Source organism: Mya arenaria, chromosome 1 (genome assembly GCF_026914265.1).
Source record: "Mya arenaria isolate MELC-2E11 chromosome 1, ASM2691426v1".
Taxonomy (NCBI): domain Eukaryota; kingdom Metazoa; phylum Mollusca; class Bivalvia; order Myida; family Myidae; genus Mya; species Mya arenaria.
This window is the reverse complement of record NC_069122.1, coordinates 25603873-25626935: the sequence shown is the minus strand read 5'-3', so window position 1 is coordinate 25626935 and position 23063 is coordinate 25603873. Positions and strand designations below refer to the sequence as shown.

General features: G+C 35.0%; 1 protein-coding gene across 1 annotated transcript in view; it reads left to right on the top strand.

Annotated features, from left to right (window-relative positions):
• The first annotated feature begins 1587 nt into the window (after window positions 1-1587).
• LOC128231217 (citrate synthase, mitochondrial-like) overlaps window positions 1588-23063 on the top strand; it is a 36385-nt gene continuing 14909 nt past the window's right edge. The window contains exons 1-7 of the mRNA XM_052943751.1: window positions 1588-1734; window positions 10075-10113; window positions 11548-11655; window positions 15061-15181; window positions 15419-15561; window positions 16537-16665; window positions 17506-17705. Coding sequence (XP_052799711.1) covers window positions 1687-1734; window positions 10075-10113; window positions 11548-11655; window positions 15061-15181; window positions 15419-15561; window positions 16537-16665; window positions 17506-17705 — 788 coding nt within the window. The 5' untranslated portion in view covers window positions 1588-1686. The remainder of the gene's footprint in view (window positions 1735-10074; window positions 10114-11547; window positions 11656-15060; window positions 15182-15418; window positions 15562-16536; window positions 16666-17505; window positions 17706-23063) is intronic.

Genomic DNA, 23063 nt, shown 5'->3' with positions numbered 1-23063 from the left:
TTCTAGTTATTCAGAAAGGCAGAAGACGTGATTATCAATTTCTGTATAAAGGCAATTCATTGGACGTGGTCGATAGTTTTAAATATTTAGGATTAGTATTTAGCAACAGTGGCTCTTTTTATAAAGCTAAGGTTGAAATATCAAAGCAGGCACTTAAAGCTATGTACTGCCTTCTAAGCAAATGTAAGCATTTAGCTCTGCCGATTGATATGCAAATAGATCTGTTCAATAAAATGATCAAACCTATACTTCTCTATGGTTGTGAATGCTGGGGATATGGCAATAATGAAATTTTAGAAAGAGTTCAACTTAAATTTTTGAAATATATTTTATGTGTTAAGTCAAGCACCGCGTCTTGCATAGTATACGGTGAAACAGGCGTCAAACCGTTATCAATTGACATAGAGACTAGAATGATTTCATATTGGACAAAACTTGTATCACCATTGTACCCAAAATTAGCAACAACTATGTATACGATAATGTTAAGTAATTATATCTTTGATGTAAACATACGTAGCAATACTTTTTTATGGATTTCTTTTGTCAAAAAATATTCATAAAATGTGGTCTTAATAATATATGGGATTCACATATATTTCCAAATCATAAATGGTTGACTTGCAATGTTAAACAGAAACTCATAGATTTGTTTTTAAATGAATGGTATAGCATTGTTAACACTTCCAGTAAATGCAACAACTATAAATTGTTTAAGAACGAGTTCGGAATTGAGAACTATCTAAAAACTTCACCTTACAAATTGTTAAAGTTTATGATTAAATTTCGAACCAGAAACCATCGTCTTCCTATTGAGACAGGAAGCTGGATTGGACTTGATATGTCATCGAGGAAGTGTCCTTTGTGTCAAGCAAACAGTAGCATTGGAGACGAATATCACTATCTACTTGAATGTAAAGCTTTAACCAATAGCAGAAAGCGATTTATTGATAAAAAATACTATATCAATCCAAATGTCATCAAATTTAAATCTCTAATGTGTATGTGTAACACTCAAATGTCGAAATACAAAAAGTTGTGTAAATTTGTGAAGGAAATAGTAAAACTGTTCTAAATGTTAATATATTTGTACTGTACAATAACACATGTATCCGATACTCTATAACTCTCGACATATTCATATAAAGCATTGTATAACATATGTCTCTCCCGTTTTATTTGCTTTGTACCTCTCTTTGAATGTTAACTTTTTACAACAGCCTCGTTGCTATTATGTATTTCTTTTTCACATGCTCATGCTGTCATGTCACATGAACTGAGTTGTTTGAAATAAAACTTGGAAAAAATAAAACTTGGTTATCCTATTACCCCCCGTGGTCATTCACACCTCGGTCACGCCCGAAAGTAACTATAAAATTTTGAAAACAGAGACCGGAGGAGACCGCGGAGGAGACCGGGACCGGGTAATAGTATCGCCCATTATATAGCCAGCAATATATATTATTTCATATTACATTGCGTTTAATTATTTTAAAGATAGTTTGGTCAATAAGAACAATTATAATATTCCCTGTAGGAAACATTCCGGTGCAGCTGTCTCGGGAATAATATCTATAAAATCGAAATATAATGAGTACGAACATTCCTTAGCACGTGACTTTTCGCGGCTTACGTCACTTCCTCTTTGCCGGTATCGCTAGTGTACGCTGCTACCAACTATAACAAATGGCATTATTTCGGAATAAGCTGTTGCACCTAGTGGCAACCAAGCAGGTATAGCAATTTCGTTTTCTATATGCTATATCTGTAATGTTGTGATTGCTGTTCATCCAGTTTCGGTGGTCTTATTTAAATGTCAAGGCCAAGGACAGAACCTTCGTCACACCCACAGCTGAAAAACAAAAGTGGGTGGGGTATGTGTCAACCCTTAATTTAAAGCATGACGATGAAAATGCCGATCTATTTGTTTAAACATATAAGTCTACTTTTACAGATAAATTAGATTGAAAGAAAGCTTTCATTTGTGCAGCCTGTAAGTTGTTTCTTGTGAACAGCAAGGTCAAATGACGGTGTAACATTCGCCTATATCATTTACTTAGTCTTAAATAATAGACGTGTTATACGGGATTCTTCCAATCCCTAAGGTCTAAACGGGATTGTGCGAAAACCGGGGGTGTTTGAAAAATATTGAAATTGTATTAAGTGAAGTATTTTATGAAATTGATAATAGGGCCTTCTTTTTTTTATTCTATGTTTTACAAACACCACCGCTCAAAAAAACCTCATTGTTGAAATAAAAATAAAATCATGATTTCATTTTTTTTCTATTTCCGCCGATGAAACGTTATCGCGGCAAATCATTAAATGCAGAGGACATTGCAAAAGCTGAAATAATGTTGGTGTAAACATCTCTGAAAAAGTTTAAGCCAATGAAAAACATTCATCGGATTTGCAGGCTGGTGCTAAAAACCCTGTATCCGGTACCTGGTATCCCCCGGTATCCAGTATCACTTTCCGATACCGGATTATGTTGATATCGGGGTTATCATCAAATGATAAATCCAAGTATCCACAGTCCATTATAAATTGATTATTGATGACCAATGCATACTTTAAATTACACGGTATTAACATAATCCGGTATCATAAACTGTGATAACGGCTTTTTTCGATATCGATACCTGGTACAGGGTTTAAGCTTGCATCGTCATTGATAAAATGGCTGCCCCCTTAGTTCCTGGTTCGTGAGTTCCCGGCGGATAAATATTCGCTAGTTCCTGGCGGATAACTATTTGCTGTATAGATGGGAACAAACAGATAAAAAGCTCTTTTGCTAACTGTAACAATGACATGGTTGGTGAATTGGTATTGGACAATTTGCAGCCAAGACAACGCAGTGGAGTGATGGCCGATTCCTTAAATTCTTAATGGCAAATAAATTTACCAAAAATAATAGAATTTTTTATGTCACTTGTCTATTATAACATGCATTTACAAATTATAAAGAGTGATTAATGAAAATATGAAGTGAACTTGTCAGATAAAACAAAAACAAATGTGCACACTTACATATTGACTTGACATTCAAATAGAAAATCGTAAAACATATTATTAAAAAAAGGCCTAAAGGTTTATTTATGCAAATTTTACCATGTAAGTGAAAAGTTATTTTGCACAAAACTGATGATCTGGCATACTCTTGTGAGGCAGCATCTGTCGAGCCATCCAATATAAAGGCAATGAACAGAGCATTATTAAATACAGAATCTTGTTACAGAATCTTGTTTTTGTGGCAGTCTTTGCAATCGCCGCAATGAGACACAGACATGCTTTATCGGTCAGATATGTTTTGCCAATGTTAAAAGACTTTGCAATATCAGCTTGGCATAAGGTGACATAGGACCGTTCTTCTTTCTGAACCATGTGCAGTCTTCCCGAAATGTGCCGGTCTGCCGGACATGTCTGGCAAATTTTGTACAGATCTGGCAGATCTTCCGAAAATGACGGTCCTGATGACTGACATATTTTGAGACGACTAAATAGCGAAAAGGTATTTGAAAGCAAAATGTCTATAAAAACTTTCGCTGATTATTTGCCTTTGCGGTAGTTAGTCGATCCCATACTGATATTGACGTCACATAACATCGCCAAAAGTCAGCCATTTCAGATTTTCGATATGCGATCATGATGTTGATTCCCAGGGATAAACGAGTAAATACGATTCATCAGTAAAGGCATTTTATTACAAAAGTTTTGATTGGTTCTTGGTTTGCAACAAAGTAAAATCAAAATCGTCGGCACTCAATTTACTTCGTCTGTTGTCAAAATGGTGGCGGTTGGTGGAATTACTGAACGAACGAAAAACCAGAAAGCACCTTAATGGCGGCGGTGTTTAAATATTTTTTTGCGAGACCAAGTGTTTTTTTACTAAACTCATGTCAATGTAAAGTTTATATGTTGTTGTTTTTTTGTGAACTAAATCAGGAAAGCATTAAAAACAGTTGACATTCATTTTTTTACTCTTTATGTATACTATGTTCGGACAGGCAAATATTTTTTTCGGACAGGGAAAAACTTCCAAATTGCCTGTCCGGTGGACAGGCAGAATTTTTACAATTTCGGAAAGACTGCATGTGAGCAATTGTAAACAGAATGCACTACCTGTCAAAGATAGCTTTGTTCAGCTGAATTATTTTTTAAAGTTATAGTAGAATTTTATACCACCAGTGCCTTGCAAATTGTGAAAAAAGTCCAGATCAAACAAGCAAATATAATTGCAAATATACATGTTTTAACCTTCTTATGCATACATTATGCTGTGAAAGAGTTAGCCTTGTCAAGATTTTGTTTATTTTTCAAGAAATTCATTGCTTTTTTATTCACTAACATACATGTAATCTGCATTTTTTTATTTTTTTTTTTTTTATTGGTAAACATGGACATTTTTTGCAATTTTTTTAATTGGTAAAAATGGACATTTTTTGCAAGGAGAAACAGCCGTTAAAAGGCAGTAAATTGCACCAAAAAAAAATCATTGTTAACAAACATGAATTTAAAAAAGTTAAATTTGATCCCTGTAGCCAAATGTTTTTCGGTTAACTATGGAAATGTTTTCTTTACAATACCTTCAAAAAACATAACTTTCAAGAGTTTCAAGGGGGGCTTTGCCAACCAGTCCTGGAACCCAAACCAGTGCTTTGCCCTGGACCAAGGGGTGGCTTTAGGAGGCTACTGCCCCCAGCATTTTTTTTCAGGCCTAATGATTGTTCCCAACTTTTACCCATGCATATACGACCCAAAGCAATGAGTTATATTTCTTATACCAAACATTTTCTATTACCACCATTACCATTCAATATTTTTTGGCACTCTTGAATCCTTGTGTTTTATAAAACAGAGCAAATAATGCACAAACTACAATTTTGTTGAGGAAAATGTGGCCTTATGGTGTCAATTTAACCAATGGAATGACTGTTTATTGTAAGACATTTGAAGGTTGTGGGATTTGTAACAAAATAGATAGAATAAATATTAAGGCAGATAATATTTATTCTATCAATAAAGATAGTAAAAAATCGTATTATCCATCACTTCATAATGATTTACTCTTGCATATATTGTTTGTTATGGTTTAAACTTGGTGAATTGGTACACATGTTTGTGTACAGATAAAAAACAGACAGGAAAATATTGGGAATAGCTTTAAAATACTTCCTCTTATTAAAGCAATGTTAGAACTTTTGTGATATCTAGTATTTAATTTGGTATTTTGTTCAAAAAAAGAATTTTAAACGAGTATTTTGACACCAAATTGCATTGATGAATTCTCCCTGTTTGACTTTCAACTTTTAAAGCACGCTTATTGTAACATCACTTCTATTATAACAGCAGTGAGAATGCTCTCCATATTGAGTAAATTAGCCTTGCATATTTGATACATCTGTATTATTCAAGGTCAAGATGGAGTTGAGACAGCCTTGAAAATGAAGGGCATACTGTCCATGAAAGCTAGGTTGCTTGGATAATCTATAGCTGCCAAGCATGCTTTGGTATATATTCCTCCTATTGGTTTTATTTCTAAAAAAAAAAAAATCTCCTGCTTTGACGACTGTGAGGGGCAAAGATTGAAATAATTACCAGGAAGAAAGCTGAATACAAATGTCTAGATTGTCTAAATATTGATCATTTTGTGATGGTTAATATGTATACATATTAAGGGTTTTAGCCAGGTTATATAAAAGGGAGGGTGTTGCAGAAAAGGGACAGGGTGCTAAGGGAGAAAAAAGCACATTGTGTCGGGCTGTTAAGAATTATGTCTTATGAAAAGAATTATGTCTTATGAATTTGACCGTAAATGCTAGGAATTGTGCCTAATTGAAGTAAATATTTGGTTCCAACTGCCAATTATGTAAAGTTTGTATGAATGTTTTCATATTTTAAGTTATAATCAAATAAAGAAATATTTAAGCATTTAATTCTATTAAGGCAGGAGGGTGCACATACTCCGGTCTCCAGGAGGTCTCCAAATTTCTAGCTAAAACATCATTTAATATTTATTATCGGATGGGGGGGGGGGGAATCAAAAAAACATTTTCACATGCTCTTATTTTCTTCACCATGATCTACAATAATAAATGTAAGGTTTTCCTTGACACAAAAACAAAACACTTCACTCTCGAACACATACATTTGAAGTTTTGTAAACACATTTTAGGTGTTAAATTATCGTGTAGCAATGCCACTATTTATGGAGAATTGCAACGATACCCATTGTATATAAACAGATTTTCGAGAATTATAAAGTATGGTTTAAAGTGGTTAAGAGTAAAAATTGTGTTATAAATGCCATATATAACTGTTTGTTACAAGACTGTATTGATGGTAATTAAATCAAATTGGTTATCAAATTATTATGCAGATATGACTATGCATATGTGCTGGACGATCCCCAATCTATTAATTGCAATAATTTAATTGTGCAATTTAAACAAACCATGATCAACAATTTCATGCAGGAATGCCATAGGTATTTAGAAAATAACATCATTTTATCCTTATTGTATAAACATATGAAATTAATCTTTGTATATACGAGCAATATTTGGACGTCATGAGGAATTCAGAGACGTTTAGTCCTTCAGGTGAGAACTTTGTCACATCAGTTAAGAATAGAAACCGGAAGATACTGACAAAATCATATTGAAAGACATGAACATGTATGCCAAGTGTGCAACTCAAATGACATTGAAAATGAGTTCCATTTTTTGTTTAAATGTGCACCTTATGGAGATCTTAGAAGAAGACACATTAAAACTTTTTATTGGAGAAATCCAAGTGTTTTCAAAATGCTTTCACTGCTTAATTCTAAAAGAAGAAACAAACTTAATAATCTTGCCACCTATTTAAGAGATGCGTATCAAATTAAAAATAACATATTAAACAACACTGTATGATCTTTTTTCTTCGCATAATATATATCCATGATGTGATGAAATATTATAATTTGTTCTCTCGTTTTCATCTTTATGAGCTCATGTACTGCTTAATATTTAATTATCTCTTATAATATTGCATTGTTAATATGTAGCAACTCATACTCTTGTATTGCTTATTGTTTAAAATTTGTATTTATCTATATTGTATATCTTTATGCAGGGCTTTTTCACCAAAAATTGTGGAGAGGCCTAGCCTTTTCATTTTGGGTAATTTAAACGCGTGAAATTCTTTAGATTGAGAATTTTAAATGCTGAAACGACTCTCGAATGGGAAATTCCACTTATGATGATTGAAGACAACTTTTAAACATTGGTCAACAGTGTTCTTAATAAGAACTGGCTGCTGGCCAAATGGGCCGGTTCAGATTTGGAAAACTAAATGAATTTTCAGTAGAAAAAGTAGAAGCTGGTCAGTAACTTACCGTATTATATCATGTATAGGACGCTAGCATAGATAGGACGCAGGCAAAAAAAATGTCGAGAAAACGGGTAAAACCCCTTAATATATAAGATAGGACGCAGCGGAAAAATGTCAAAATCGGAGCCGAAAAATTGAGGTTGGGAAAGTATTTATAACATATATTGAAGTAAAAAAACAAACAAAAATTGTATATAAGGCATATTTCGATAAGTGTCTTGTGTATTTCGATAATTATCGTTGCATCTCCCGACATGCCTTCTGAATGACGGTCAACCGTTGCAACCGTTGCAAAACTGTGTATTGTCAAAACTAATGATTGTTTTGATAAGGCTTGTCGCTGCGCGGATTAAAGCATGTCAGCATAAGTATTGCGTGTCGGTAATTAGCGTTGCCAGCAGAAGGCACCTCGGGTAAAGTGCGAACAAACAACAATACGGTATTACCATTGCAATAGTTTGTTCTATTGATGTTTTTCTAATGACAGACAGCGGGTGTTTCTCACACCTTCGCACATTTGAAAAGATTTGATAGTGACAATAATGCTACTTTGCGTTATGCACATTCCTTTATTAATTTTTTAAAACAGTAACATACAACAAAATGTTTTGTAAAATATTGAAACATTAAATTCATGAACAACGATTAATTGATAAATACCTCCTTTCCCGATTTTCCGTTGCCGTTATAACTCAATACAGTTAAAGTGCTGTCTCACATCGAGTTTTTGTGAGTAGCGTCCCTTTTGTAAAAAAGTAAACAAAAGTGTTTGTTTTCAATTTATTTCTCAATAAATCATTTTAAAGTAAACATTCAATATATTTCTGCGTGTGTTAACTTGCGTGATTTTACCTATGTCAGTTGTTCTCTTCGGTGACGCAGTACAGATACTTACTATTACCGCGTTCTTCCCCGGTCCGATATTTTCGACCTGAAATGGACTTGGAAAAAAACAGATGAAATTCTAATAGCATAGCAGGGTTCGAATTTAGACTCGCATACTCGTAAAATGCGAGCGACATTTGGAATTTGCGAGTGACTTTTATTCAAGCTCGCAAAATTCTGCGAGTGGCTTTTTCTAGACCACAAAATGTTAAAAGGAAAGTAGAATAAACATGAACTTACTTCCACTATGTAGTCGAGTGTAAACAGCCTATAAGTGGCATGTTTACACTGCCGGTATAAAGAAGACAGTACGGAGTCACGCTCTAGTAGGTTTTCAAAAATAGAACAAATACGGAAAAGGCCGAGTTTTATCTCGAATCTTTCCGGGATGCTCCGAGGCGTGCATAATACAAAGTAAATACGAATGATGTAATCACCTAGCTCAATCATTGGCTAAATTTAGCGCTTTTGCGCACTATATGTAAACCCCATCATCCTTTTAATATATTTCCGCCCAACTGTCAAAAGGAATAGACTTCGTTGATCGATATATTTCATGGTCCAAAGTATCTACGCTACATTTACTGTTGCTTTTTTATTTTAAATTTATTATTTTATTGTTTTTAATACTTAGAGACTTAATAAAATCTGTAGCGTGCTTGTCGAATGGGTATTAAATTACCCGATGGCGTGGGTAAATATACAAAGTGAACAATGTCAAATTATTGGACAGCTTTGTTATCAAAAAGCTGCCAGCATCAGACGAGTCTTTCCATACCCCCCAAATAGAATAAGCCATCAACAAGTTCTAGTAGTCGAGTCACTCAAGATTGATACTTTTTAATATTCATAATATGTCTTAGGTGTTAATTTCTACTTTAATTAGACAATATTATAAGGGAATAAAGCAAATAATAAAACTGCAAGTTGATTTGTCATTTTGCGAGTTGCCTCAAAATGCACTCGCAAAATTTTGCGAGTGCTCCTCAAAGTTAAATTCGAACCCTGCATAGAAAGGACGCAGGCAATTTTTAAGACGATAATTGGGGGTAAAAAAGTGCGTCCTATGCATGATATAATACGGTAACTATTTGAGACGGTTCAACCAAAACTTATTGAGAACCCTGGGTCAAGGTATCCATATGAAACTTGGAACTCATGTTACAAAAAACACGCTCATATCTTCCTGTAAGGCTACTATTAGCTGATTTTTTTTAATTATGACCTTTTTAATATGAAATGTGTACAAACACTCCACAGCTTGAAAGCCCTGGGGGAGAAATCCTGTCTTTGACTTTGATTTTTTTCAACATGATGTAATGACCTTTAGAGAGAAAGAGAGATTAGTTTTAATCTTCATCGAGTTGATTCTAAATTGAGGGGAAAGAATAAATAACAATATGTATGGACTAATTGGTCCTCGAATTACGATTAAATTATACAGCATTCTTCTTATGTCAACTTCAAAGATAAAAAGAATAATTTACTCAAACAGAATAAACTTTTATTGTTAATTTTTGAAGTAAGATCTTCCTTTTTGGGAAAAATATCTGGGAATTGTGAAAAAATATCAGGAAATTGGGAAAATATCCCATTTTTCCCTATTGTGAAGCAGCCTAATTTCGGCCCCTATCAAAGAAGGTGAAAAAGCCCTTTTATGATGGGAAACCGTAATGGTTTAAATCGAATAAATTCTGTTCTGTTCTGTTCTGTTCATTAATTCATTTCTTTACACTATAATTTTTTTTTGTAGTTTATTATGCCATTCACCTTTTGTTTTCCCCGAGTAACAATACAATGGCTTGCATATTTCAGGTGTTTGGCAGCTGCAGATATGCCACAGCACCATCATCAGTAAGTATACAAAACAGGTTATGAAAGGAAGGATTCTTTTGATTGTAATCTGTTTCTGTGGAATTGTGTTGGCAAATATAGCTGGTAGTAGAACTTGTTCCTATTAGACAGCTTCAGAGTTACAGATAAGCTGTGTATTTGCGTAAACGCAGTTAAAATCATAGAAAACGCAATTGTTTTAATAATCGATGAGTAACAAAAAGCATAAGAGAAGGCAGAATTCGCAATTAATTTTCAAGAGACGTGTAATGAAATAAAATGGAGAATTGGAAACTCATTTTGTTTAATTTGGCAGAATCTATTTGGTCCATTTATTTTACTCAGTTAAAAATAGATAATGGTTTCCGTAATTGGCCGATCATTTTCCTGAAAGCAAGCGGGAAATAATCGAAGCCCTCGGGGTTTGACTTTCTGTTGTATTAACGAGTAAATACAAGGTATACGATTATAGACGGATTCAGGCAGAAACTCACATGTTCATATGAAAGCTTTCCCACGAATATGTCAAGAAAGAAACAGTGGTCAAAAAAGGTATTACCAACTCTGTCAAACGTATTATTTGAACCCACCATCATTGTTCGAAGATATTTGGGGACACATTACAGAATCAGTGCTATCGTGCAGTGGTAAAGGCATCGTAGGGTCAATAATTGATCAGATTGTTTATTTCATACATGCTTGTTCTAGACAGGCCTAAAAAAAAATACATTTGGTTCGGGTTACCCGACCCTACCTACGGAATAGGCGCCGACCCTAACGTTTTTATAGTCGGTTTGAAAAAAAAATTGAAAAAATCAAAAAAAAATAAAAAAAAAATCTTTTTTTTTTTGCTTTTCAATATGTAGTTTAAAACCTTAATTGCTTATATAGAATATAACTTTAACACCATTCTCCAATGATGAAAATGACATTCTTATATAAAGCCTAATAAAAAATAAAAAAAAAAAAGCCTACCTACCCTACCTATTTTTGAAAAGCATGTAACCCTAACCAAACAATTTTTTTTTTTAGGCCACATTGTTACTTTGATGTTTGTTTTGAAATTCTTGTTTATCTTGTAATGTGAACTATATGCTATACAGCAACTTTAAACAGCTTCACTTATTTTTAACTATAAGTTCTTACCAGTTATTGCTCAAATCACACTAATAAAATAATTGTTCATTGTTGTTACCCAATTAATTAAAATCAAAACGATGGGATAAAAGAAACTTGAAATACTCATTTGTAATAACCCAATTATTTTCGAAAGTGTTGAGTAATACTCAAACACATTGGAAAACTTATCTGTAACACTGAGCTTTCAAATTGAAAGTGCATTTAGAATACAGTTTACTGACAATTTAAGTTTACCCTGATACTTAACCTTTTGGCCCAACAGATGAATTTTGTTTATTGGACATTTTTATCCTATTTTTGCTTTACCCTCTCCAGAGCCTGCGAGACGTGTTGGCCGCTCAGATTCCGGAGAAACAAGAGGAGGTGAAGGCCTTCCGTAAGGATCATGGCAAGACCAAGGTCGGCGAGGTCACAGTGGACATGGTGAGCTTAACATGGGCTTTTGTATTAATAGATCAACAATATGTTTCAATTGATTGGAATTGTGATCTGTTTTAGACTGATTATTGTTTTTGCCATTCTTTCATTGTTTAACCATTATCTTTCTGATACATTCTAGTACTTATGATAAGCTTCGAATGATAAATTTATTGTGGTAATGCAAAAAGTCCTCATAAAGCCATAATTAATCAACAGTTTATATGACATTTCCCCACCCACATTTTAAGGTGTTGGTACTAAGCAAGGTTTTGGGGTTGCTGTTTTTTACTTGTTATTTTTTTATTACCAATGCAATGGAGATGCATAAAATCTAAGTGTCATGAGTATTTTTGTGAGACTGTTTGGAAGCACCAAAAAAACACATATTGATTGTGGCCTAATTTGATTCTTTATAATTATGCCCTGCCTTGAAAAGGCGAGGGGATATAGTAATGGTAGGCGTGATTCCGTGCGTGCGTGTGTGTGTGTGCATGCGTGTGTGCGTTCGTCCGTCCCACATTCATTTCTTTGCATCTCCTCTTACATTTCTTATGCGATTTCTACCAAACTTTCACAGTTTGATGATCATAAAGTGAAGCAGCGCATATTGTCGAGCTTTTGCGATTTAACCATTTTTGAAAGAGTTATAGCCCTTTGTTTATTATTATGCCCCCACAAAGTGGCGGCATATAGGGTTGCCCTTGTCCGTACGTACGTCTGTCTGTCTGTACGTACGTACGTACGTCCCGAAGATTGTTTCCGATCTAATTCTTGAAAACCGTTTGGATGCCCCCACTTCGATTTTTTGTCACAGAAAATAAGCCATAATGATTATTCAGGATAATCTGCACAAGGGCAAATCCTTTTCAAAAATTAGATCGGATAAGATATTTTTTAAGTATTGTTGGGAAATAAAGGGCCCTAACTCCTAAATGATTTAAGCGATTTCCATGGCTATCGAACTTGATCAAGGTATTATGGTCACAAACATGTGTTAAAAGTTTGGTGAGGATTGGACAAACAGTTTTCAAGAATTAGATCGGAAACAATCTTCGGGACGTATTTTTCAAGTCTTTTTTTGCAAATAAAGGGCCGTAACTCCTAAATGACAAAAGCGATTTCCATGGCTATCGAACTTGATCAAGATATTATGGTCACAATCATGTATGTAAAGTTTGGTGAGGATTGGACACATACTTTTCAAGAATTAGATTGGAAACATATATTTTTGAAGTATTTTTGGCAAAAAAGGGCCGTAACTCCTAAATGACTAAAGCGATTGCCATGACTATCGAACTTGATCAAGATATTATGGTCACAAACATGTGTTTAAAGTTTGGTGAGGATTGGACAAACGGTTTTCAAGAATTAGATCGGAAACAATCTTTGGGACGTACGTACGTACAGACAGACAGACGTACGTACGGACAAGGGCAACCCTATATGCCGCCACTTTGTGGGGGCATAAAAATATAATCCTAAGTTCGAAAACATACAAATTTTTATTCATAAAAGGAAATTTCAATCAAAATATTCATCCTCCTGATCAGTCATCAACACATGGCATATTAAACGCCTTGCAGAAAATATAAACCAGCTTAAAGCAGTCATTGTGACAGAAAATTGGGTCTTTCATAAGAATATCAACACAGTCGAAAATAATCGTATCCGAAATATGTGTAGTTTTGCAATCACATCTTTAAAGCCATAATTACGCCGTTATTGAGTCGCCATTAATAAAACTGGAATAACATTCATATACCTACCTAGAGACAAAGAACGATTCAAGTGTTCTTTGTTAACCATCGTCTTTTCCAGTGTTCGAAATTCGCTGTAGCCCGTGGCTACCGAATTTCAGCTTGGGCTACCGGTTATACGCAGAAACTAGCCCGACCGGGCACCTGTTTTTTTCCTTATGCGATTAAAAAAAATATATGCCAATTAAACGTGTAAAGCGTCTTGTTTTTAAACGCTTATTATTCAAGAATGCGTCCTACCAGGCGACTAGGGTGATTAGTCGCCTTGGCAACGAGAAAGATCAAATCAAAGTCAGATTCGCCGTAATTTACGATGGTCAAAAAGATTATTGCTCTGCGATTCAGGACTGCAAGCCATGTGCTGATTGGTTGCCTATTCAATTAATGTATACAAACAAATGTCAAAAGTAATTAACGCCCGAAGTGACAAGTGATTATCGATCGTGTCTAGGCAGTAACGTATTTTAGCAGCAGTCAAACTCAATGACGTCAATAACTCCGCCCATTATGTAAATTTATTTACAGATAACTTCAGCAGTTTTTGCTTACTTACGACGGCTGTGAAAAAAACAATGCTAATATTGATAAATATCAATATCAAAATTGGTATTTTATTTATTTCGTTTTAATTGTATTTGAATTATTAGCTTAAATTAAAAGATAGAAGTTTTTAATGTGTAACAGAAAAATAACATTTTACATCGTCTTAAATGCGCGGGAAACAGGTGCCTGTTTACTTCCTGACATATTTAATCCAAGTGGAAGGAGAATTTTTGGATATAGTTAAATCATTGTCAGTTTACAGTACAGTAAGGTTTTATTACCTTTGAGTTACTTTGCCATTTATTTTAAAGAACAATTATAGGAATATTGGCATCCGAAACTTGAAAGTGAAATTGAAAGTAGAAAGAGAAAAATGTCATTGCACCATCGCAATCGAACGTACTTTAAAATCAAATTGATCATATTTTTTCGTTTCAATTCAAAACTTATTGAAGGTATAGACATAGTATTATTTTTATGTATGATAAGGGACATTTTAAGAACAAAATCATGACATCTTACTAATTTAGAAGGCAGCTGTTAACCTGACAATAGCCGGGTCATACGGCCATAATTGCCGGGGGGCATCCCTGGCCCCCGGCTCTTATTGAGAGCCCTGTTTGCTTATTTTACATTTAAAATTGGTTTCTTCGCAACTCCTCTGACATTTTTCATGGGATTTCTACCTAACTTTCACAGATTGATGACTATATAGTGACACAGCGCATATTGTCGGGCTTTTGCGATTCAACCATTTTTGAACAAGTTATAGCCCTTTGTTTATTTTACATTTAAAATTGGTTTCTTAGCAACTTCTCTTACGTTTTTCATTTGATTTCTACCTAATTTCACAGATTGATGACTATATAGTGACGCAGCGCATATTGTTGGGCTTTCACGATTCGACCATTTTAGGAAGAGTTATTGCCCTTTCTTAATTTTACACATATTTTATGTTCCTGAGAAACAACCCTTACCATTGATTGGCTTTCGTTACAAAAAATGTCCCCATGAGGTGGGGGATATAGCTGTCTGTGACCGCTCTTGTTTTTGTTAATAATAACTTTGTGTTTTATTAAGCTTATAGATGCATTTTGTACTATTCCAGATGTACGGAGGTATGAGAGGTATCCGAGGCCTGGTGACGGAGACTTCTGTCCTTGACCCAGATGAGGGTATCCGTTTCCGTGGATACAGTATTCCTGAGTGCCAGAAACTCCTTCCCAGGGGTAACTACATGTTATTCTCCTACTCTTGGGAAGTTACATTTATTACACATTGTTCAACTTTCCGCTCATATTATGTGGAGAAGTGATTAATGATGTTTTGCTACTGCAAACTCCATTATCTGTTTTGGTGTCCATCTGTCTGTATTCAATTGTAAGTGTTCTCCCGATCTGTTTGTGTCTGCACCTGTAGCCCTTTATGTACCACTGTCTATTATCCATCACTCTGTGTGTTTCTAGGTAATGGAGGTACTGGCGAAGAGCCCCTACCAGAGGGTTTATTTTGGCTGCTGGTAACTGGAGAGATCCCCACACAGGAGCAGGCTGACAGTCTGTCAAAGGAGTGGAACGAGCGTGCTGCCATCCCCAACCATGTCATACAGGTATGTGGGACCCCAAATCTACTTCACTATAGACTCAGATCCACCTCTCTGGTACTGCTAGAGGTTCGCATTTCTGTGTATAATAAAGGGTCATACAGGCAGGGCTTATTCTATTGTGCAACCTGGGAGAAATAGTCCTACGATTCTGAAGATCCTAGAGTGGCATGAGTGCTGCCATTTCAAATGATGTTATTCACTTAGAAATTTGTACACACTGGGGCAGGTTTTGTTGATGGTCACAAAGCATGACAGGTGGGTTTCCTCATGGTACAACCAATGTCCCCCACAGCGCAAGACTTCATTCTTGTGTAACTTTATGCCAACACAAGAGACTAATACCTACTGCTGTGTGCAAATGAACATAACTTAATCAAAGTTTTGAATCATTGAATGATCATGATCTTTCAGTCAATTTCATACTTCAAAGACAAAATGTGGAGGGTTAAGATGAAAGTATCTTAAACAAGCGGTAGGTGCTTTTTTCCTACCTCAGTTAATCAAAATGAAGTTGAAATGTATATTTTCGCTGGAACTCTTTTGTGCATTGTGAAAACAATTTGCGTATAAATATGTAAATTTTCGTGGTTGTTATCGATATGCACGCAGTAATTCAGATTTTGTAAAAAGCCAAATGGCAGTGATACGCTGTAAGAAGATTATTATAAAGGTTAGTTATAGGTTACTGATTGATTAGATATACAGTATGTATATGTCAATACGCCCCTTTTTTTCATCTGTAAAATTTGAAATGCTTTTTGGGGCTAGCTGACCTGTTGACATTAATTTATGAATTTACATACACTAGATATAAGTTTCTCTAGAGTGTCATAGTGTGACTGCATCATTATGCATGAATCTCACAGCATTTGCTCTCATTGCTCATCAAGATCTACTTACATAAAAAAGGCATCAAATATATTGAATTGTCTTCATTTTTTCTCTTGTTTTTCTTTGATGTATAAACTTCTATTATAGATGCTGAACAACTTCCCCAGTAACCTCCACCCGATGTCACAGTTCAGTGCTGCCATCACAGCCCTAAACACAGAGAGCAAGTTTGCCAAGGCATATGCTGATGGAGTGAAAAAGACAAAGTACTGGGAGGTAGGTCTTAATATTTAATAAATATTACACACCACTGAGGGTCATATGACGTTATAAGGACCGGCCAGTCAGCGCCGAAGGTTTTTATGGACTGAGGTGTTAGCCGAGGTCCATTCACCGTCGGGGGCTGACTGGCCGGTCCTTATAATGCCATATGGCCCGAAGTGGTGTGTTATATTTCTTATATTATACCGAATACTTTTTTTACCACTTAATAATTTTTAAACCGCCTTTGATGTGTTTTATTGAACAAATCTAATAATACATTTACTTGGGAAAAAAATGTCGTTGTGAAAATTGCAAGCAGCACTCGCCAGTTTTATGACGTCGGCAGCCCATATTATAATTTTGGCAAGGTCCAGACCATCCAAAAACATGATATGGACCGCTGACGTCATAAAAACTGGATTTTTATTCAAATACATTGATATACGGACCGATCAACTTTATATACACAAAGAAGGGATGCATTTATGTAAGGTATAATATAAACATTTATGTCTTAAATTTCAAATATAGCAAAAGGTTCAGAAGTTATAACAGAAAGTCTAAATGATCGGGCGCATGTTTTCAGATACCTGTTTGGTTGAACGGTATCTATTTATGTATACATGTATATGATTGAGGGAGCATTGTTATAGCAAAAAGTGTTTGTTGACCTTAAATAATGTTCAAAATCTGGATCTATGAAAAATAGTAATAAAAATTCATAAGTCAATAAATAGTGAGGCACACAATTTCAGTCTATTTGAGTTTTAATATGTGATAAATAGCTTTTATAATTCATAGAAGATTCTTGCACCTTAGCAATGTGATATTCAATATTAATGTCTGTTTCAGTACACCTTTGAGGACTCCATGGACCTGATAGCAAAGCTGCCCACAGTTGCAGCAATCATCTACAGGAACCTGTACCGTGAAGGTTCGGCCGTCAGCCCCATTGACATGAAGAAAGACTGGAGCTGGAACATGGCAGCCATGCTGGGATACGACAACCCAGACTTTGTGGAGCTCATGAGGCTATACCTTACCATTCACAGGTATGTTTACGTTATTGTATGTTGGCTCTTAGAGACTTTACAGAAAGGTTGTACCATATTCAGAAATTGAATGTGAAATGTCGTCCTTGTTTTGATGATGGTTAGTTTCATATACATGGTCAGTATATATAAACCACATATTCAGGACCATTTCTTTTTTCAAAGAATAAAGTTGCTTTGTCTTAGCCTGCATTGTGCAAAAATAACTTTTGCCATAACCCCAGGCTTTCATGCTGGCAAATTTAGATAAAAATTCACTGGGATGCTGTTTGGATGGAGCCCATTCAAATTTGTTGAAAGAAATGAATTCCATGCCTTCTGGTTGACATGGCAACCAAAACAAAATACTTTAAAAATCTGCTTGACAAAAACTATGAGGCTTCGAGCTTAGATATTTGGTGTGTTACATTGTATAGTGGTCCTCTACCAAACAAATTATGCCTCTGTGGTCAAAATTTGCCCTGCCCAGGGGGGCCACATGTTTTTTAGCCGGATTTTTCATCGAAAAATTACGGGTTATAGAATAACGAAAAACAGGCGGGCGGGCGGGCGGTTGGGCGGGCGTTAACAATTTTGCGTTAAAGTTTTCATTTTATGCAATAAAATTAAGAGTTTTTATCCAATGGTAATCAAACTTCATACAATGGTAGAGCATAATGAGAGGAAGTGCAGTGTACAATAACCATAACTCTATTCTTGCTTATTACTGAGTTATTGCCCCTTGTTACTTTTTTTTGTCCGGAGTATAACTTGAAAAGTACTGGATGGAATTCATTGGAACTTCATACAATTGTAAAGCACAGTCAGAGGAAGTGCAGTGTACAATAACCATAACTCTTTTCTTGCTTATTACTGAGTTATTGCCCCTTGTTATTTTTTTTTACTTGAAAAGTACTGGATGGAATTCATTGGAACTTCATACAATGGTAAAGCACAGTGAGAGGAAGTGCAGTGTTCAAGAACCATAACTCTACCTAAACTAATTACTGAGTTATTGCCCTTTATTTGTTTGTTTTTTGCTGTCAATTTTTTTTCCAGACATTAACTTGCAAACTACTGAATGGAATTTATTAAAACTTTATACAATGGTAAAGCACAATGAGAGAAAGTGAAGTGCACAAGAATCATAACTCTATTTAAGCTTATTACAGAGTTACTGCCCTTTGTTACTTTTTTCTTGTCCGGAGCATAACTTAAAAACTATTGGATGGGATTTAATAAAACTTCATACAGTGATAGATCATAATGAGAGGGAGTGCAGTGTACAGGAACCACAATTCTATTTCAGCTTATTACATAGTTAGTGCCCTTTGTTACTTTTTCTTGTCCGGAGCATAACTTGAAAACTATTAGATGGATTTAATAAAACTTCATACAGTGGTAGATCATAATGAGAGGAAGTGAAGTGCACAAGAACCATAACTCTATTTCAGCTTATTACAGAGTTACTGCCCTTTGTTACTTTTTTCTTGTCCGGAGCATAACTTAAAACTATTGGATGGGATTTAATACAACTTCATACAGTGATAGATCATAATGAGAGGGAGTGCAGTGTAAAGGAACCGCAATTCTTTTTCAGTCAATTACAGAGTGAGTGCCCTTTGTTACTTTTTCTTGTCCGGAGCATAACTTGAAAACTATTACATGGAATTTAATAAAACTTCATAGAGTGATAGATCATAATGAGAGGGAGTGAAATGTTCAGGAACCGCAATTCTATTTCACCTAAGTACAGAGTTACTGCCCTTTGTTTCTTTTTTCTTGTCCGGAGTATAACTTGAAAACTATTGGATGGAATTTAATCAAACTTCATACAGTGATAGATCATAATGAGAGGAAGTGTAATGTACAGGAACTGCAATTCTTTTTCAGCCAATTACAGAATCTTTATGAAACTTGCTCAGAATATCCGTCTACTTGTTGTCTTAAACATTTGTGAATATGGGTCACCTCAGATCAAAATCTAGGTCACTAGGTCAAATCATAGGAAATATTTTTTCATGAAACTTTTACATTTTTTTTTTCTCCAGGATATCTTAGTCACATTAAAGTATAATAGATTTTCAAGAAACTTTTACATTTTTTTTCTCCAGGATATCATAGTCACATTAAAGTATAATAGAATTTAAGCATAAATTACAGTTTTTTCCTGCAGGATATTGAATTATTTTTTTTTCAATTTTCATGACATTTGGTTACTTTACATACATACACAGTATAAATATGGGTATTTTTCGTTAAAAATACTAGGTCACTAGCTCCAATCCTCAGTTTGCAAAATTGCATCATCCAATAAAAATCCGGCTTTAATGCGGCATTGCCGCATTGGCGTCTTGTTACACACTTAAGTAGGGAAATCTTTGAAAATCTTCTTGTAAGGAACCGCTCAGATCTAACCCTTGATACTTTGTATGTAGCATCATAAAGTAGTCCTCTATCAAGTTTGTTTAAATTCTGCCCCTGGAGTCAACACTTGCCCCACCCCAGGGTAACAAGTTTACTATAGACTTGTATAGAATTAAATTCTGCCCCTGGAGTCAACACTTGCCCCACCCCAGGTTAACAAGTTTACTATAGACTTGTATAAGAAAAACTTTGAAAATCTTCTTGTCTAAAAACATTAGGCCCGGACACTTACCAGTTTGAATGTAGAATCATACAGTGGTCCTAAATTATGCCCCTATGAATGAAACTTGCTATACCCTGGGATTCACAAGTTTCTTATAAGCTTACATTGGGAAATCTTTGAAATTCTTCTCGTCTCAAACCACATGACCCAGACCTTTGATATTTGTGATGTAAAATCATATGAAGTCCCTCTACCAAGTTTGTTCCAATTAATGGACCTGGGGTGAAAGCTGGCCCCGCCCCTTTTGGTCTTCTTCTTTTTGAAGCTACAGCTACAGATTTTGGACCATGTGTACAGTTTTGAAAACAAATATATCTATATTGTTCTTGGATGTGACGATTTGACCTATTTTCTTATTTTTGAAGCTACAGCAATGCAATTTGGACCATGTGTATAGTTCTGCAAGCAAATATAATATTGTCCTTGGATGACCTAGACTCTGACATTTTTTGAAGCTACAGCAATAACATTTTGACCATGTGTCTATATATTTTTGAAACCAAACATAATGTTGTGCTTGGATGACCTTGACTAACCTTTTGACCTTCTGTCTTATTTTTGAAGCTACAGCAATGCAATTTTTACCATTTGTGCAGTTTTGCAAACAAATATCAGTGTTGTCCTTATTAGGTGTACTGTGACTTTTTGACCTACGTACTTATTTTCTGAAGCTACAGCAATGTCTGGACCATGTGTACAGTTTTTAAAACAAATACTGATGTTGTGGTTGGATGACCTTGACCACTACAACATTTGACAATACTCAATCAGGGTTTAATTCCTAGTCTTCACATCTCAGGTGAGCGATTCAGAGCCATCATGTGGGGAAATAGTTTGTGAAATATTTATTTGTTCTAAAATGCCCTCAAAATGGCCCGGAATACAGGAATAAACTCATTTTCATAAAAACATCAGAGGGGCTTGCCCCTGAATCCCCTCAGCTTAATATACAACTTTTATGTTTGGACCAATTCAAGAGAAAAATAGAACTGTGCACCACATTTACATTAAAATTGGCAGAAAGGTCATTTGCTTCGAAAAAGTAAAAGGTAATAAGTAAAGAGCTCTGCTTTCTTTAGTTTTTCCATTGATATTCATAGATTTTAAAATGAATACTTTCTCCCCACTGGTTAGACATAAATGAGATTATTTTTATGAAACTCCTAACAGGAATGAAAAAGTACTAACCTAGACATTGCATAAACATCAGCATGCTCTGTTTGGGAAATATGTCACTTAGTTATGGCCCTTGCTTTACATATGATGTGTGGCAAAACAGTTTGTGGACACCTGTATTTTTAGCTCACCTGAGCCCTATGTCCGGCTTCAACATTTTAAAACTTCAGAAACCTTTACTTCTGAAACCATAAGGCCCCAGGGGTATACAAGTTTTCTATTTACTTATATAGTATAAAAAGTAGGTATGTCACATGCAAGACCGATGATGTCTGTAGGTCAAAGGTCAAGGTCCCACTCAAGGTTTATTGGTAAAAATCCCTTTTATTTTGGCTTGTCCAACCTGTAGCTTGCCCATGCATTTTAAAATAACATGGCTCAGAATTTTTCACAACTGTACTCAAGCATCGAACCTACTTGTAATGAAACAAGTAAGGCCTTTTTTTTTAGTTATATGTTTTACGAACGGCCAGAGTTGTGAAGTGTCGGAGGAGGAGGAAATAATAATAAAAATAAAATCACATTTCTGGAATTTTATTTTTTGGTCGGGAAAAAAAACACCCAGAAAAGCAAAAGCTATGATGTATTCTCTATGATTTTCTATTTTAATGTCAATTCAATATGTAAGTGTGTGCAAATTTGTTTTTTCCTATATCTGACAAGTTCACTTCATATTTTCATTAATCACTCTTTATACTTTGTAAATGCATGTTATAATAGACAAGTGACATAAAGAAATCAACTATTTTCGGTATATTTATTTGCCATTTAGAGTTTAAGGAATCGGCTATCACTTCACTGTGTTGTCTTGGCTGCAAATTGTCTGATACCAATTCACCAACCATGTCATTGTTACAGTTAGCAAAAGAGCTTTTTTGTTTCCTTCTATACAGGGAATATTTATCCGCCAGGAACTAACGATCCAGGAACTTGGACTGATTATAGCTGTCTGATAAAACAAAAGCTGTATATCCAACAGTGATTCAAATAGTACTAATTGTCCATCACACATTCTGTCCAACAAGCAGTCCCAACAACACTGGTGGTCCAACCAACACTTCCGGTCCAACCATTTATAGTAACTGTTGTTCAACCAACACGTATGGTCCATCCAATATAGCCGTCCAGTAAGCAATAGATGCCCAACCAACAATAGTGTTTCAACAGGCACTAGCTTACATCATGTTGCTACCAATCTAGCAGCCCAAACGATTGTAGTGATGTTCTTCATTGAAAGTGATGGTCTCAGTAGATAACATCAGCATATCATATCTGTAAAGAAAGGAATGGAACATTAAAAGTATATTTTTTTTATTATAAAAAAAATAAGTTACTCTCAGACTTATTTATAGATGGTTTTTAAGACAATCTGGACCCCGATTTAATTCCAGGCCTGGGTGTATGTGACTAGTCCGGTGGCCATCATAATGTTTAAACATAACTTACTACATGTAGTAACTAGTATCAGAAGCTGAGAACACTTCAAAGGTGACAGCATAACATAATTACTCTTTTCTAAGTAAAATTTTTATAACTGTAATAAAACACACAGA